This window comes from Gastrolobium bilobum, unplaced genomic scaffold (assembly GCF_033153095.1).
Source record: "Gastrolobium bilobum isolate Gb01-03AN ecotype WA unplaced genomic scaffold, APGP_CSIRO_Gbil_v1 utg11686, whole genome shotgun sequence".
NCBI classification, from domain to species: domain Eukaryota; kingdom Viridiplantae; phylum Streptophyta; class Magnoliopsida; order Fabales; family Fabaceae; genus Gastrolobium; species Gastrolobium bilobum.
Window position 1 is genome coordinate 59,920 of NW_026897523.1, and position 17,050 is coordinate 76,969.

Consider the following 17,050-nt stretch of genomic DNA (forward strand, 5'->3'; position numbering starts at 1 on the left):
AGTGGCACATTTATCGAAAAAAGTGTATAGAAGAAAATTTTATCACATATAATATGAGAATAGTATTTCCCATATTATATAAGGGAAATATAGCTATGTTATTGATGAAAAAAAATAATTTCTGCAGTAATACATAAAAAAGGTAGATTACACCGACGGATTCTAACTTTTTTTAAAATGAGTGAGTTCCACTTTTTTTATATCTACTGCACAAAAAAAACACCATTTGCAGTTACCCGTAAAAAAAATGAACTCATTATGGGCTCGTTTGGATGAGTTTTTTTTTCTTTTAAAACTGTTTTTTTCTTCAAAAGCTGTTTTTTTTCTTGAAAAAAAGAACTTTTCAGTTTTAGTTCATTTGGATGTCTGCTTTTAAAAAAAGTAGAAGATACAAAAAAAGCCAAAAATCTACTTTTTCCAAAAGCTAAAAATTTTAACTTCTAAAAAAAGCAGAAGTCAAAAACCAAATATTTTTTTCAAAAACTAAATATTTTTATAAAAATATAAATAGCTTTAACTTTCATAAAAAAGACTTCTAAAATAAGAAAGAGATAAAAGTTACTTTTTTTTAAAGGGGAAACAAAGAGGCTCTATATTATATAATGATACATATTCTATACCAATCAAAATCTACTTTCAATTATGAGTTATACTATTTAATTTTAGTCTTTAATGTTTATATATAGATACATTATATATATTCATTTCAAAAATGATATCCTTTTAGGTTAAAAAAATTAAAAAATTAAAATGAGAAAAATTATTATAACCCTAAAATAAATTATAATGACAAAAATACATTGATTTCTGATCCAAAATAATAGTATTTTGGGTTCAATGTAGATAACTAGAAAAAATGAATCCTTAATTTTACTATATAAATTTATATTTTTTAAAACTTTTGTGATAATGCTTTTCGTTTTCTCATCAAAAATAATTAAACTCAAATTTTATTAAGTAATTTTATGTGAATTGTGTTTGTTTTTGGTATGTGAAAAAAGTTTAGATAAATTTTCAGAAATTATTTTTGGAAAAAGTGTGTGTCATTTTAAAGGATATAAAATTATGTCATTTCAAATTAGAGAAAAAGATAAATTATAGAAAAGAGAGAGTGAACAAAAAAATATATAAAAGTATAGGTCCCACATCTTTGTAAGAGTGAAATGACACAAGTTGTATCGATGACAAACATTTTTTTCACTTTTTTTGTACTATAATATTATTTTGAATTTGTTTAGAGGTTGCTTTTTTAACTTTTAAGAAAAATATTAAATTACTTTTTAATTTTTTTAAAACATGTTTAATTGTTATACATTTTTAAATTTTTTTTTCTTCTTCTTAAAAACGCCTAAAATTTCCTGAGCAAGCACGGTGAACGTGAATAGTTGGCAAGTGGCAATTTTAGAATAAGGCGAAATTGGTTTGGGCGCGCATCAGATATAGGGTTTTTTAGTAAAGAGTAGAGATTTTGATTGTTGTTCAGAACTCTCTCTTTGGTATCTTCAATATGGATTTTGACCCTGATGATATTTTCAGAGACGACGAAGATGACCCTGATGCTCAACTCTCTCTGCTGGTATGGTTATTACTCCCTCCCATCAACTTCTCGATTTTTTTATTTATTTATTTGCTTCGCTTCTACTTTCTCTTTTTTCTTTAATATGAACATTTTATCAGGATAAAGATTCAACCAAAGAATATGTGGTTTACCTAGTCGATGCTTCACCTAAAATGTTCAGCACGAGTTGCCCATCGGTTAGTTTTCTTCTTCTTTCACTTTGTGTGGAATTGGCTTATCTGAAAATGAAAATGTAATTTATGTACTGTGACTTGTGACTTGTGAGGCTGGTGCTTTACTTTTACTGTTTAGTGTATGACTAATACTATTACATCTGAATATACTGATTTATTCAAAAATAATCCCTAGTACAAGTAAGTACAATGTTTCAACTCTGGCAGGAAGACCAAACGGATGAAAGTCACTTCCACATTGCCATCAGTTGTATCTCTCACTCACTAAAGACTCAGATCATTAGCAGATCATATGACCAAGTTGCCATATGCTTCTTTAACACGGTATGATTTTTAACTTTCTTTCATGGAACGCCTAGCCTAGCACTTCATTTCACCACTTGAAACATTTTGCATTGCTGCATGCATGGCAGTAAAGTGCGGAAAACAAAAACAATTTAGGCTTCTTCTAAGGCAGCATTGTTTCAAAACTTGGCTTTGTGCTTGATGTATGTGCAGAGGGAGAGGAAGAATTTACAAGACTTGAATGGTGTTTTTGTATTTAATGTTGGTGAGAGAGAATATCTAGACAGGCCAACAGCGAGGCTCATAAAAGAATTTGATCTTTTGGAGGGTAAGTTTTTGTGGTTGTCAGTGGAGGTGGATATAAAGAACCATTTTGATTCTAAAATATCATACGGTTGTCTCCTATTTAGGATGAGATGATGTTTAAAATGGCGCTGCATAATGTATTCTTTTTAGATCTGTCGTTTACTCGTCATATCAACAGCCTTCATGATCATTAAAGTTTTGGCTTGCTGGCTGACTGTCATTTGTCTTTGTGTTGCTTGAATTAGCTTCAAGATATTATATAATCATGGGGAAGATATTTTTGACCTGACTTAAACTTTATTTCTTTTGTAGACTTGGAACCTGTGATGTTGCTATTGTTGTTGTTGCTGTTTTTTTTTTTCTTCTTTGGAAACTGTAACTAGGGTTTGGAATGATTTGGGATATTGGTATGGCTCTGGCTCTGATGCCTGGTAGAGAAAAAAATAGGGAGAGAGAGAATGTAAAGGAGCACAATTTTATTGATTGAATATGGCTTAAAAGCAGTGTATGTGATACTAACTCCTAAACGTATATTTATATTGATGCTATGACTGATGACTACTAATAAACATATTTTATACTTAGTATGAGTTACTTCTTTTTTAATCCTTAAAACCTTCCAAATTACGTAATGCCTTCTTAAGTTCCTAAGGTTCTGTTTTTAAAGTGAAGTTTATTATTTGGAGAACTATATTCAATAGGACTAATATTTGAGACAAAAAATCTATTTTGTTGTGTGTATTACATACTTTCTAATTCTGAGTGTAGTAATCATTTGTTCTTAATCTTCTCTAGAATCATTTTCAAAAAATATTGGAAGCCAACATGGTATCGTGTCGGGGACTCGAGAAAATTCTCTATACAATGCTATCTGGGTGGCGCAGGCACTTCTTCGTAAAGGGTAATATATGCTCAGGGAATATACACTTATTATTTACAGTTATAACTACATGATTATTGGTGAGTGATAATGGGGAATCATCTATACCAGGTCAGCAAAGACAGTTGATAAACGCATTCTTTTGTTCACAAATGAAGATGATCCTTTTGGGAGCATTAAAGGGGCTATAAAATCAGATATGACAAGAATGACACTGCAGAGAGCTAAAGTACCAATCTATATATATGTTTTATAGCATAGATGGTTTACATAAAGTTAAGTTTGAAGGATGCTAGTAGTTTATGATTACATTTTTTTTTGGTTTGTGAAGGATGCACAGGATCTTGGCATCTCTATTGATCTTCTTCCCTTGAGTGGCCCTGATGAAGCGTTCAATGTATCTCTATTCTATGCTGTATGGACACATCTTTGACATATATATTTGTTATGTTTTCTCTTTAATTTCTCTTCTTATTTGATACTGATTAGATAAATTTGTCATGTTCACTTGTTAACTGTATTTTTTCAGGATTTGATTGGGTTGGAAGGAGATGATCTTGTTGACTCTATGCCATCAGCAGGAAACAAGTATGGCATCCTATCTATGATTTTCTCTGGCTAATTTCTTGCATTTTTAAGGTCTTGGACATATCATTATTTACTGAAGTGGGGCAACTGGTTATAGCCTTTGGAGTTTGACTTATGCTGCTGAATCATGAAATTTCAGGCAAGAAATTTTTGTATAGTAGGGATGATAGCAAGCTTAAACTTGTTCCTGTCATTTTACAGTGTAAGCTTTTGGGTTTCAGTTAGATACCATAGTAAATTAAGAAGTATCTATGTGGATTCAAGTTAGAAAAATTGCAACGGGTATAGGTTTATTCAGTATTTAGTTTTCACAAGGAAAAGTTTATAATGCAAAGCGTGCGTAAATGGTGCCGAGCATTTGCAATGATATGATTCTGATCCATCATGTAGTTATGTTTTTTAGTTTAATGTGTTGGTAATCCTATTGGTTACAACACAACGATGGTGGATAGTTTAGAAACTTATGCTTAATACAAAAGAAAAGTGCAAAGTATACTTTAAGTTTAGACATTCTAAGAAGAGAAAAAAAAGCCGTGAATGGAACCAAAGCAATAGCAAGGTTGGTACAGTTCCTAGGCACTATTTTGTTTTCATTTAGTATTAAAAAAACTAGGAAATATTCTTCTCAAGTTGATTTAGGGTTAGGGCTTAGTCTTAGGGGGTTGGGGTTTATGTTTGTGTTTATGCCTCTTGTTATGGTATGGTTTAATGGCAGTTTGGGCTTAGGGGGTTAGTTCATTTGTGGGTCGTCGCATATATAATAATTGTAATTATTATATACTTTTTGATAAGTGTGTCATACATGGATACATAAATGTATATTGCTCCTTTTTGACCGGAAGGCACATGTTTGAGTTCAGGAAGTAGCCTCTTAGCAAAAATGTAAGGGTAAGGTTGCGTTATATATATATATATATACACACACACACACACTAGTTTTGTTGCTCTGTAGCACCCATCCGTAGTGGGTTTGACCAACAATCTCGTCACGCCTACCACTTATTGGTTATTTGATTGGAGTTAGTGATCATATTCCACACTTTTGATCCAAAAGTTATTGACAACTTTTTTTATTAAATTAGGAAAATTAATAATCTGTTTTAGGCTTTTAGCTCAATTTTAATATTTTGATTAATGAAATTGATTTGCTATAGACAGTGAAGGCATGGCTTTTTCAAGTTTTTAAACTGTTTTTTACAATGGGTAGTAATTTGTTGGGAATTGGGATGCTTCTATACTTTTGGCATGCACTGGTAATCTTGTCTATATTTTACTTAGATTTTTCCCAATAAAAGAGGTGAAATTCATAAAATGTGTACCAGATATTACAGTGAATACAGGACCAACTGGTCCTCCACTTTTGTCTCTTATTTTAAGGAGGCACATGTACTGTTGCTTGAAATCATTACTTCAATTTTGGAATAAAAAACTAATTAGTGAAATCTGTTGAACTAAACAATACATGCTTTTGTAACATTGTTTTGTTTCTCTGACATTAGTATTATGATGTTGATAAACTATGATTAGGCGGTCTAAACCAGGACTAGGAGTTGACGTTGGATTAAAATTAAAAAGTGTTTTTTATTTTATTTTTTTATTTTTTTATCATGCTTTGATTTTTAAAGTTTCAATTTCAGATTGGAGGATATGAAAGATCAGCTAAGAAAGCGCATGTTTACGAAGCGCATAGTCAAAAGACTTAAATTCACGGTATTTAATGGGCTATCGATAGAACTGAATTCATATGCTTTAATTCGTCCCACCAATCCAGGTAAGCATTTCTTGTCATTTACTAGCTAAAAGCTGTTATTATTTAGTTGAATTTATCTTCCTTCTTGTGTTTTCTTTTGCTCCAATGCCCTTTCAAGTTTCCCCTTGGTTTAAGTTTTTCACTTAGAAAAAGTAATATAGATTCTGCATTTCCGCTTATGTTGTAATGAATGACAATCCATGCTTTTGATGTGTAGGAGCAATCACATGGCTTGATTCTGTTACTAATCTTCCTTTGAAGGTGATGAATGTTATAACCACATTATGAAAATAGTCTATTTTCCAAGCTACAATGTAAATTTGTGAATTCACTCATCATATTCTTGTTGCATAATTTCTGTTGGAAACAATGCAATATTATGTTCAAGCAGTGCAAACCAACAGCGTGATACTGGAAAGGAAACTATGTAATAATGTGTTTGTTAGGAAGGCTCCTAGACTGGAGATGTACAAGGGGAGGCGCAACAGGGAATCACTCCCTTAATTAGTTGTGGGTTGGTTAGTGGTGAAGTGGAGGGAAAGGTTGTAAGCAGTTATAGCCCCTTGTGAGAGGTTAACAGGGGGAAAACATGATCTGTGGGAGATCAGAAGAATATAGAGAGAAGTAAGGAGAGAATAGATCCTCTCAAATTGCTCTATGTATCTATTTCTATTTCATTTCCTTTCAGTTTATGTTCAGTTCTGTAGTTTTCCTTCCATATCTGATATTGATTTGGTATTGGGCTTCAGATTTAACACAATAGTGTTCCCTTAAATTCTTGCTCACTCCCTAACAGTGTTCCAAAGTGTATACTGTGTAAATAGGAAAGTGTAAAGGTTGTGTCTATGTTCATTGAATCCCTTGTTATATAATCACCACTCTATCGTGTAACCAAGATACACAGACAAATTTTCTCTCTAAGTGCAATAATTTCCATGACAAGGCTATCATATCCCTTGTTTGAAACTTGATATGATCCTTGTATCCATACTCATTCTATATAGATACCCAAAAAATAGTACTTCAAAGGTGATTTTAGATACTAGAAGATTTTTTGGAGACTACGAATATAAGTATAGAGAAAGAACATGTAAGAATTTGTTATGACTTTATGATAGTTTTGAGAAAAGCCAAAACACTGCAAGCAATTTGCTGCCTCATACTTTTCCTGGTGTAGGTGTCTCTGTAATCATGCCTTTGATTGTATTCTTTTAGTTGGACCATAATGCTGATTACTCTCAGAACTGTATAACAAAATGGTTCAACTATTTGATGGTGCAGAGTGAAAGAACTTTCATTTGTGCTGATACTGGTGCATTGGTGGAAGAATCTACTAGACGGTTTCATGCTTATAAAAAGTATGCATTTTATGCTTCTATTTCATCTTATTTGAATTTTATCAATTTGATTTTTTGGACGTATTTTCTTCACTTTTCATTTTTTCTTGGCAAATGTCATGAACCAACTATCCCAAAAATTTAAGTCATTAGGTGAAGACATATGATCGGTTTTATATTATATTTTAGCTTGCTTCCTCGTGCAAGAGCTTTTTGGGCTTGAAGCATGCACATAATCACCTACCTTGTGTTGAAATTCATCTTTTTATTAAAAGAATAAGGTCGGCAAGAATCAAATTCTTGATCACCTGATCATAAAGACTAATATATTGGCACTAGAATTTTCTGATAAACACTACTGGATTATACAAACCAGAAAATAAGAACAACCAACTTACTGAATAATATCTACTTTATTGAATGAAAGAAACAGAGTCATAACACCATCGTGAATACAACCCGTGACAGTATCAAGAAGACAGTAATGACAGTAAACAAATTAATGGAACCTCCCACTCAATGGACCATCCGATTGAGAAGGAATCTGATAGGAACCAGATCAGAGAAAAACAATAACAGAAAAGAAGAACAACGATTTTGGCCCAGAAAGAACACTTTCTGGATTTTCTGTAATATATGGAAAGGAAATTACAATAAAAAATGAAAGAAGAACAACAACAGATAATCAACTCCATTACAAGGCAAATTCTACTATTGACTACAGTTACTATAAAAGAGGAAAATTAAGCTCAACACATTCGAGAGGTGTTGATCTCTCCCAATATCCAAAAGGATCCCAATATTTCCCAAATATCCAAGATACCAAGACTGTCCCTTCCTACTCCTATTTATACTGTGAATTTCCAGCCAATGTCCAAGTCCCTAACTGTTTTCTGTTTAGCTTTCTCTAGAATATTCTTTGTTAACAAACTTGCTGACTCAGCATAGCATGATTCTCCAGCCCACTTATTTCTCTTGCTTGCAAGGTGGGGTCGTATCAATACTCCCCCCAAAACTTTCACCTTGTCCTCAAGGTGAAGTGAAGTCCTCAAAACCTACCGTCGGGATCCCATACATAATCATCGTTGCAATACATAATCACCAAAACTTCATCTTTAAAACAGGATCCACATTGCAATTCTTCTTGAGATATGTCCAGACTTACTATACCCTCTTCACAAAAGGATAACAACCTTTTTAGACTACCATAATACTGATGCAATATTTTGGTTGGAAATTTAAGAATCTGGGTATAGATTTGACGAAGAAAAATCCACTGCTGAAAGGAAGACTCAAATTGAATATGCTGGCGTTGCATTGTATGATATAAAAAGTACCTCCATTCCTGTAGCATTTTCCCTTTTTCCTGCAATTCTTCTAGCAACTGGTTAGTCTTCCTTGGAGAATTATATTTTGTTGAATGCCCAATGCCTAATCTGCATCTCCAATTTGCTTGCATACTCCCAGTTTGTCTAGGCAGAATTTGCTCCCAACATGAACTCCAATCAGCAGTGTAAAACTCCATGAAAGCTAATTGCTTACAGTCAAGCAAGCTGTGAGACTTCCAAGGCCGCATAAGGGTAGCTGAACATGAACCCAAACCCAACCCATGCGTGAGGAGCTTGAACAGAACATGGTGGAGCATAGCCTCGTAGCAACATAAGACGGAGACGAGGGAAGGAAGTGGGAACAGATTTGTAACATGTATTCTATGTCTCATGAATGTAGTCAGAATTATGGGCTTAAATGCCCAATCATACCCAATAGAAGTTAAAGGATCAACATCCTTGGGTTGGGCCCGAATCCATTGAATATTAATTGGGTCCCAACTTCTTAAATCAAATAAACAGCCCACCTTTTATTTTATTTTTAACTCCCATTTTTTTTCCTTATTAACTTGGGCTTGGCCCACTAGGTTAAAAAATTGACCCAACATTGGTAATTTCAGCACTGACCTTGCACATTTCTTCTTGCAGCCGTGTTCCATGTCCGCTGCTGCAACAACCGGATCCGCCTCCCTAATCTGAACCACTTCTTCTTTTTCATGATGCATACATAGATGACCTCTTCCAACACCATTAGACAAACGTCCCTGTTGCTTCTTCTCTGGACAGCGCCAATTTGGTGGTTTTGGTAATGGTGGAGGGTGCTCTACCTTTTTCAATGGTTGTTGCTTAAACAGATCATGTATCCCCTTTTCCAACACATTCCCCGCATCTCTGGCTTCCTCAACTTCTTCTTTTGTATTTCTTTCTTCCTCCTTTCGAACAGCTAGTGGGTCCACCTCTTTGCAGATCACGTGGTGCTTCCCAACTGTTTCTGCTTTCTTTTCTCTTATGGCTTTTGTCTCCTCCAACACAATTTCTTTTGGCAACTCTGTTTCTGGTTTTGGAAGTTCTGATTCGACCTCCACATTCTGAACCTGTTCATTTTTTTGCACCTTCTCTAATTTTGCAGATTCTGGATCTGCATATTTGAGCAGTCCTTGAACCTCCTCCCTCATCTTTTCATCACCTTCGATCGTCTCCTCCTTCAACTTTTTATTTTCTGGTTCTGGTTCTTCATCTACCAAACAAATCTGAGGTAGATATTTTTCTATGAAAGCTCTCTCAAATTTCCTCCAGCTTACCTTAGGATTAAGCCAACTCAAACAATTATACCATCTCAGTGCAGATCCTCTAAGCCCTTTCACAGTCTCTGTCCGCCTCTCATCTTCATGAATTCTTTCTTCTTTGAAATATTTTTCCAGGTAGATTAGCCATCCCCAAGCTTCATTTCCTTCTCCATAGAACTTTGGGACTTCCCTTCTATTTCTAAGGCAATTCTTCATCTCAACAAACGGTAGAAATTGTTGGACTATATCCGCTCGGAATCGTGACCATGTAAATTCCTTAGTCTGAAGCTTCCACCAAAAATACCAGTCCCAAGCTTCTCCCCGCAAGGCTTTTCTCACTTGTGATAGCCAAGCAACTTCCGATCTACCATTCTTGCGAAAATACCACTCTATCCAATTTAATCACTCATATATATCTTCTTCACCAGAAAATACAGGGATCTTCATCCTATGAAATTGATTTTCTATTTTTTTTTTGATCGGTATCCTTCAAAGCCCCCTAGATCAGAGAGCTCTGATACCAATTGATAGGAACCAGATCAGAGAAAAACAATAACAGAAAAGAAGAACAACGATTTTGGCCCAGAAAGAACACTTTCTGGATTTTCTGTATTATATAGAAAGGAAATTACAATAAAAAATGAAAGAAGAAGAACAACAGATAATCAACTCCATTACAAGGCAAATTCTACTATTGACTACAGTTACTATAAAAGAGAAAGATTAAGCTCAACACATTCGAGAGGTGTTGATCTCTCCCAATATCCAAAAGGATCCCAATATTTCCCAAATATCCAAGATACCAAGATTATCCCTTCCTACTCCTATTTATACTGTGAATTTCCAGCCAATGTCCAAGTCCCTAACTGTTTTCTGTTTAGCTTTCTCTAGAATATTCTTTGTTAACAAACTTGTCGACTCAGCATAGCATGATTCTCCAGCCCACTTATTTCTCTTGCTTGCAAGGTGGGGTCGTATCAGAATCACAAAGAACTAAGACACCTTATAGCAGCTGAGGCTACCCCTTGCTCAACGCCACTACCCAACAATACAATATTCTTCACACCCATCCCTCTCCCTATAACAGACTTATGTCTCTCCATCTTTCTTCTCTTTCTCTCTCCAATATTCCCCTCTCCATTAATCGTTTGCCATGTGTCCTCTCCCATAACAGATTTTGATTTCTCTTTAGCTCCTCTTTTATGGGCCTTGCATGTGTAAACCCTGTCATAGAATATGGGAGGCCCATCATAATACCATGAACTAACTATTCAAAAAGCTTAAGTAATTAACTGAAGATACATGAAAGGTTTTATATTAACAACTAATAACAACCCTAGTACCCTCATATGTAAGACATTGCAATCATTCCTGAGCATAGGAGTCTCTAGGATCTTGATGGTAACCAATTCTATGTTCTTGGAGAAATCTGTTATTAAAGGAAGAGGTGAGATGGCTTTATTTAATGAGTTGGCCGGAGAGAAGGTCTCATGCTGCGCCATGCTCGTTAGGTAGGGTGCACCGCAGAGGAAACTTCGATGGTTTGGCCGGGTTGGTCGAGGTGATCCAGGTTGTGTGGTCACCGGCCAGAATGCTTGCTGGAAAAACTTTTTGGTGGCTAGAAAAGTCGCCACAGAAGATTGAAACAACGGCCGGATAATGGTTTGGGTGACCAGAGATGCAGTGGGCATTTGGAACGAGAAGGACGATGTGGCTGGAGATGCTGGAAACTGGATAGATGACACAGTTTCATGAAATTTTTTTGTCATCGGTGGGTAATGCACCCTATAAAATAATAAGGAAAATGAGAGACGTGATGTAATCTGTGTCTGAAAAGTACAATGGAGATTCTATTATATAGACAGACTATAATAGTTACACAGGAAAAAAAATATATGTAAAGCGCCAAATCAACCCAAAAGATCAAGTTGTTTTGGTTGAGGTTACATTAATGATTTTATATTTCTCTAACACATCTCCTTACGCAAGAGCCCATGGGCTTGAAGGGTGGATGATGCATGTTGAGATATATAAAACCATTAATGTAGCCTCACCCACTGGCTTAAGCTTTTGGGTTGAATTGGTTCTTTACATGGTATCAGAGCCTCGATGTATCGGGTTTGATCCTCACCGCCCCCACTTTCTTTCTAGTGGAATTTCTTTCTTCGTACAGGTAGGTGGGCTTGTGCATTGTCCACCCTTCAAGCCCAGTGGGCTCTTGTGTGAGGGGGTGTGTTGAGATATATAAAACCATTAATGTAGCCTTACCCAATAGATTAAACTTTTGGGTTAAATTGGTTCTTTACAATGCATCAGACCCAATCTATCCGTGCTAAGAACTTATGACCACGTAGTTATGTTGGCTCTGATATCATGTAAAGTGCCAAATCAACCCAAAATGTTAAGCTATTGGACGAGGCTATACCAATGGTTTTATATTTCTCTAACAATATACAATGTGGGTATGCTTTTCAGCAATAATTTTTGAGGTTGTGTTGTTTCCTTTTGTTTGTTATTATAATATGACAATTACACTCTTTTTTTTCCAGCCAGAATATTACATTTTCAATGAAGGAGCTATCTGAAATTAAGAGAGTTTCTACTGGACATCTGCTTCTTTTGGGGTTCAAGCCACTAAGTTGCTTGAGAGATTATTACAACTTGAAGCCATCAACTTTTCTTTATCCAAGTGATGAGGTTACTGTTCTTCTAGTCATCAATGAACTATTTATTGCATCTTTGGTTATCAGCAGCGTTTGGTTTTAACTGCAACTTGTCTACTTGGTGCTGATTTCTTATCAATGTACTTTTAACATTGTTCAATTTTGGTGAAACTTGCGAATTGACATTGTGGTGATCTATTCATTAGCCCTCAGATGTGCATTCACCACTTTCAGCCACCAGGAACTTTGTTTTGATGCAAAGTGTTCCAACAACTTTACTAATAATAAATGTCTCTGAAGTTAAAGAATAAAGATATGTATAAGCCTTCTGCTCATCAAATGGGTGCTTATACTGTCCTGTTGTACCGTCAAGTAGTATTCTTATCAAGTCATCTTTATTATTTTCGAAATTCTTTGACCAGTATAATAGTTGCATCCAAGTGTATCTTATATGCTTCTTTACTTTGTATGTTTCTCGCTTTCTCTATTTTATAATATTTTCCTTGTGATGGCTCTCTTTGTTTTGCAGGGTACGGATGGTAGTATGTGTATCTTCATTGCCCTTCATAGGTCCATGATACAGCTCAATCGGTATCCTTGCAACTAAGGCTTTGTTTAGTTTCACTGTCACATCCTTCTATTCATTCGTACATTTTCATTTTTGGTGATTTGAAAATTTCATTTTTAAGAACACATTCTGATCAAATACTTCCCAATTGGATATCTGTGTTTTCTTTTCCCTCTAAAATTAGTTGTTTATCAAATTAGAATTTGAAATTGTAGAACGTTGAATCCACTCAAGATCAAGAAATCTTGGCTAATTTTGGGCGGTTACATGATGTAAGTAGGAAAAGGGAAAGAGAGAGGGATTTGTGAAAGCCACAACTGAAATCAAGTTAGGCAGTGTCTGTATTGACAAATATACAAGAGTGACAAAGATATTATAGATTAACTAAACATAGTCTTACTAATACTACTAACACATTATTAGTATCACATTCAAAGTTTTGTGATTGTGACATAGCTGATGTTAAATGACTTGTTAAAATAATGTTTACTAATAATTGCTGCTCTAAGTAATGCCCTGGTGTCTGCCTTTCAGTTTTGCGGTTGCATTTAGTGGTAGTTCCGCTCGGCCTCAATTGGTTGCCCTTGTTGCGCAGGTACAATATGTTGAATTCTAAAATGTTTTTGCATTGTAATGAATAGTTGTTTTCTTGAGTTCAAGAGCTTACATGTGATGTTTTAGTTTGATGACTTTGGCTCTAAACATGTGAACAATTTTAGAATGCTACTTTACTGTCAAAATTGTGCTGCATTCTCTTGCATACTGATCCTTTTTGGTTATGCTCAAACTTTCTTGTGATCATCTAAACATTAAAGCTGCATAAATACTTGGCAGTGGCTTTCAGATATTATACTTAATAGGAGTCAGATAGCTATAATATAAAGGGCCCGTTTGGATGAGATTTTTTTTAGCCAAAAGCTTTTATTTTTTTAAGAAAAAAAAGCACTTCTACTACAAAGTCCGTTTGGATGTCTGTTTTAAAAAAAAGTATAAGCCACAAAAAAATCCAAAAACCTAATTTTTTTTTTAAGATAATATTTTTTTCAAAACCCAAATATTTTTTTCAAAATCTAAATAACTTTAGCTTTTGCAAAAAATACTTCTAAAGTAAGCAAGGCATAAAAAGCATTTTTCTCATAAGCCCATCCAAACGGGCAAATTTGGTATGCTGCCAGTGGTTGCTTATAATTATATATTGATGTATTTGGGTCATTTGTTTCTGTAGGACAGACCAACAGAGTGGGGTTACTCTTTTTGTGTTCTTATTTTAAAAATGGAATTTGGTTTTGTGGATTAAATTATATGCTGTGTGTGAACTTACTCAAACCTAAGCTTCCAATGTGCAGTATATCAGTATACTAAACAAATACTATGCAGTTATAAATTAGGTGTTCTGTTAGCTTGTTTTAATTAATAAATTCTAGTTAAATTATAAGTCCCTCAAGTCAAATTGACAGTTTGGATCTCTGTTGTATCTTCATTAAATCTGTTTGTATCTTAGTCTTAGCTCATATGTCTATGATTGTAGGAGGAGGTTATTCAATCAGGTGGTCAGATTGAGCCGCCTGGAATGCACATGATTTATCTTCCATATTCTGATGACATCAGACTTGTTGAAGAGGTAGAAAACTGCAATAGTTGGACTTGGTTTTAAACTTTAAATGTCAAAACAGAGAAAATTGAATTTGAAGTTTTAATTTTTAAATATGAAGTTATTATTAAGGTATCAATGATTTTGCAGCGTTTTTCAGATAAAAGTGGGATGGTGACTAGAGCAAGTGATGATCAAATTAAAAAGGCAGCTGATTTAATTAAGCGTATTGACTTGAAAGATTTTTCTGTATGCCAATTTACCAACCCTGGTAAGCAGCTTCCTCTACCTCTACCTACTTCTCTAGCTCACCCCCTCTCCTAAGTCTAACTAAATATTCTGTTCATACTTTCTTCCTATATCAGCCTTAATGTTAAAATGATGTCTGGAATTTCTTCAAGATGTCGGATTAAGCACGTGGATGATTTCTATATGCAGATTGGTTGACAATGAACACATGAAAATGATTTGAAAAAATTATGCTGCCATTTGGTAGCAGTTTTAGTCATGATTTCACAAAATCTATTTCAGAATATTCATTTGATTGAAGAAAAATTCAATTGGTTTAAGTTGAATTTTTTTAGCAGAAATTAAATGTTATTTATGTTGATGAGTTCATTGTTGAAACTGATAAATTATAACAAAAGCTTTTTCTCCTTAGCTGGGGTTGGTTACATAGATCAAATGAAGCTTCTGTGATTTGTTAAAAACCAAATTTTTGGAGAGGCCATTTAGGTCAAGGTTGTTTTTAATGAATCCTAGAGTTTTCTTTTGTCTTCTACCTCTCTTTCCAACTTTCTCATAACTTTTTATATGTTTCATCTACCTCAACGTTCTCATCTGCCTCAACATTTTCATCTCAACAACCCTGATAAATTAATAAATATTTTTTTTGTTGAAAGTGTGGTCTATAGCATTGCGTTTTATACATACCATTCAATTATCGGTGCATAGGATTTAGACCTCTTATTTTTTGTGCTATGTTGAAAAATTGCTCTATCAAATCAATAGAATTATATCAACTTCGTAATTACATTTAACATAATCATGTTCCTCTTGCTTCCTTATTTGGATAGGATTCCCTGATAGTGTAACATCACTAACCTGTATGCTTCACTTTTGTGATATGTTACAATTCTTAAAGTTATTAGTCCCATTTGACAAATAAAAAGTTATTATGATTCTGTGTTTGTAACAAATAGGTTTTCAGCATTGCAGAGACACTATGCAGTATTGCAGGCATTAGCTCTGGAAGAGGATGAAATTCCAGAAATGAAAGATGAAACATCACCTGATGAGGAAGGCTTGTCCAGGTAAATGCAAGCAATGTGTTCATGATATATTGAATACTTTATTGTGTCTGATTTGCAGACTGTAAAATGAAAGCAAAAGAAGAAAGAAATTCTGCCTGTTTTATTTCGTGTTTGACCCTTCCTCTCTTCATTGGAAAAGGTTTGTTCAAGACTCTGGTATGAAATGATAATCCTTCTTATGTGTCGCTTGCAGACCAGGAGTGGTGAAGGCATTAGAAGAATTCAAGACCTCTGTATATGGGGAGAATTATGACGAGGAAAGTGAGCATGGCATTGGGAAGCCGACTGAAGCCTCCAAAAAACGAAAAGCGCATGCTGAGTTTGCAGCAAAAGAGTGTGAAACCTATGACTGGGGTGAGCTCGCTGACACTGGAAAGGTAAACCTTGAAATTGTTCTGCGCAGTGCTTTTTTATAAAAAGTTTGATCAAATTTGGGACAAGCAGGTTTACTAATCCTTGAGCCAATTTTGCAAAGATAACCTACTTTGGAAGGCCATAAACAGGAGAATTTATTATATTCCACTAAAACAATACAAGCCTAGAGAAATACAGGCAAAACTGTACTGGACAAGCTATACAGTCATACCTAGCTTAGCTGTCCATGTTAACAGAAGCCAGGCACCATATACATATTTGTTATCAATCCTTTAGCGCCTACACAATTTTCTGTTCACGCACTCACAGTTAACCCAGAATAATAAAAGGGTGACAGTGAAATTTATATTCATGTATACCAATTTTGAAATGGATGAGTAACAAGGTTATCTATATGGTCCAAAGTCGCAGTACTGCACTGACAAGAGGTTAGCTGCGCAGCAAATCTGAGTTTATGAATTCTGATAAACACTACTTTTGGTGGGACGACCCATGTAACAGCTTCAAATTTTCAATTGCCGAACAAGCACCTCCCTTGTAATTTCTGAGATTTTATTATCTAACCATTTGGTCTTGTTTTGCAGTTAAAGGATTTGACCGTGGTGGAGTTAAAGTACTATCTTACAGCACATAATCTTCCTGTTTCTGGGAAGAAGGAGGCTATAATTAGCCGAATATTAACTCATATGGGAAAATGAGCAAGCAGGTGCCAACGTTTTCATTAATGATTTTGCAACCTCGATAACTAGAATGTCCAAGAATCCAAGTACTTACAGGAGCTGCTGAAATTAATGTTTTTGTACGTAGTTTGCTGTTAACCCGATCGTGGATAAAATTCTGGTTTGTACTTATTAACTAACCAAACATGGCAGTAATGGAGATATAGCAAATTTTACTGTTATATCCACAATCCGTGATAAACCTCCAACCGGCAAATTAACACATTTCAGTTTGCAAATTGTTGTAAATTTTTTTATATCTTCTTTTTGATTCACTTAGCACAAATATATAAATCATTTTTAGTAGTT

The 17,050-nt window shown here is 34.6% G+C and overlaps 1 protein-coding gene across 5 annotated transcripts; it reads left to right on the forward strand.

Annotated features, from left to right (window-relative positions):
- Positions 1–1,405: 1,405 nt before the first annotated feature.
- On the forward strand, positions 1,406–17,016 carry LOC133307635 (ATP-dependent DNA helicase 2 subunit KU70). 5 transcript variants are annotated; one of them, XM_061508180.1, is made up of 19 exons: positions 1,406–1,576; positions 1,678–1,755; positions 1,960–2,076; positions 2,251–2,365; positions 3,139–3,244; positions 3,335–3,452; positions 3,555–3,638; positions 3,753–3,811; positions 5,449–5,582; positions 5,779–5,822; positions 6,843–6,919; positions 12,062–12,209; positions 12,705–12,766; positions 13,278–13,338; positions 14,272–14,364; positions 14,485–14,605; positions 15,545–15,647; positions 15,841–16,024; positions 16,607–17,016. In XM_061508180.1, exons 1-19 carry the CDS (start codon positions 1,508–1,510, stop codon positions 16,718–16,720), a joined length of 1,887 nt encoding a protein of 628 aa, XP_061364164.1. In that variant the 5' UTR covers positions 1,406–1,507; the 3' UTR covers positions 16,721–17,016. The 5 variants fall into 5 exon arrangements, 3 of the variants coding, with proteins under 3 accessions (XP_061364164.1, XP_061364165.1, XP_061364166.1); XM_061508181.1 differs by having other exon boundaries at positions 1,406–1,559; positions 1,664–1,755; XR_009751060.1 differs by lacking the exon at positions 16,607–17,016 and having other exon boundaries at positions 15,537–15,647; positions 15,841–15,974.
- Positions 17,017–17,050: the final 34 nt, after the last annotated feature.

Excerpts from the sequence above, each read along its gene's own strand:
- LOC133307635 (XM_061508180.1), top strand. The coding sequence starts at position 1,508 with ATGGATTTTGACCCTGATGATATTTTCAGAGACGACGAAGATGACCCT. Across the intron at positions 1,577-1,677 it reads ATGCTCAACTCTCTCTGCTG|GATAAAGATTCAACCAAAGA; the intron begins GTATGGTTATTA and ends ACATTTTATCAG. Across the intron at positions 3,245-3,334 it reads CAGGCACTTCTTCGTAAAGG|GTCAGCAAAGACAGTTGATA; the intron begins GTAATATATGCT and ends CATCTATACCAG.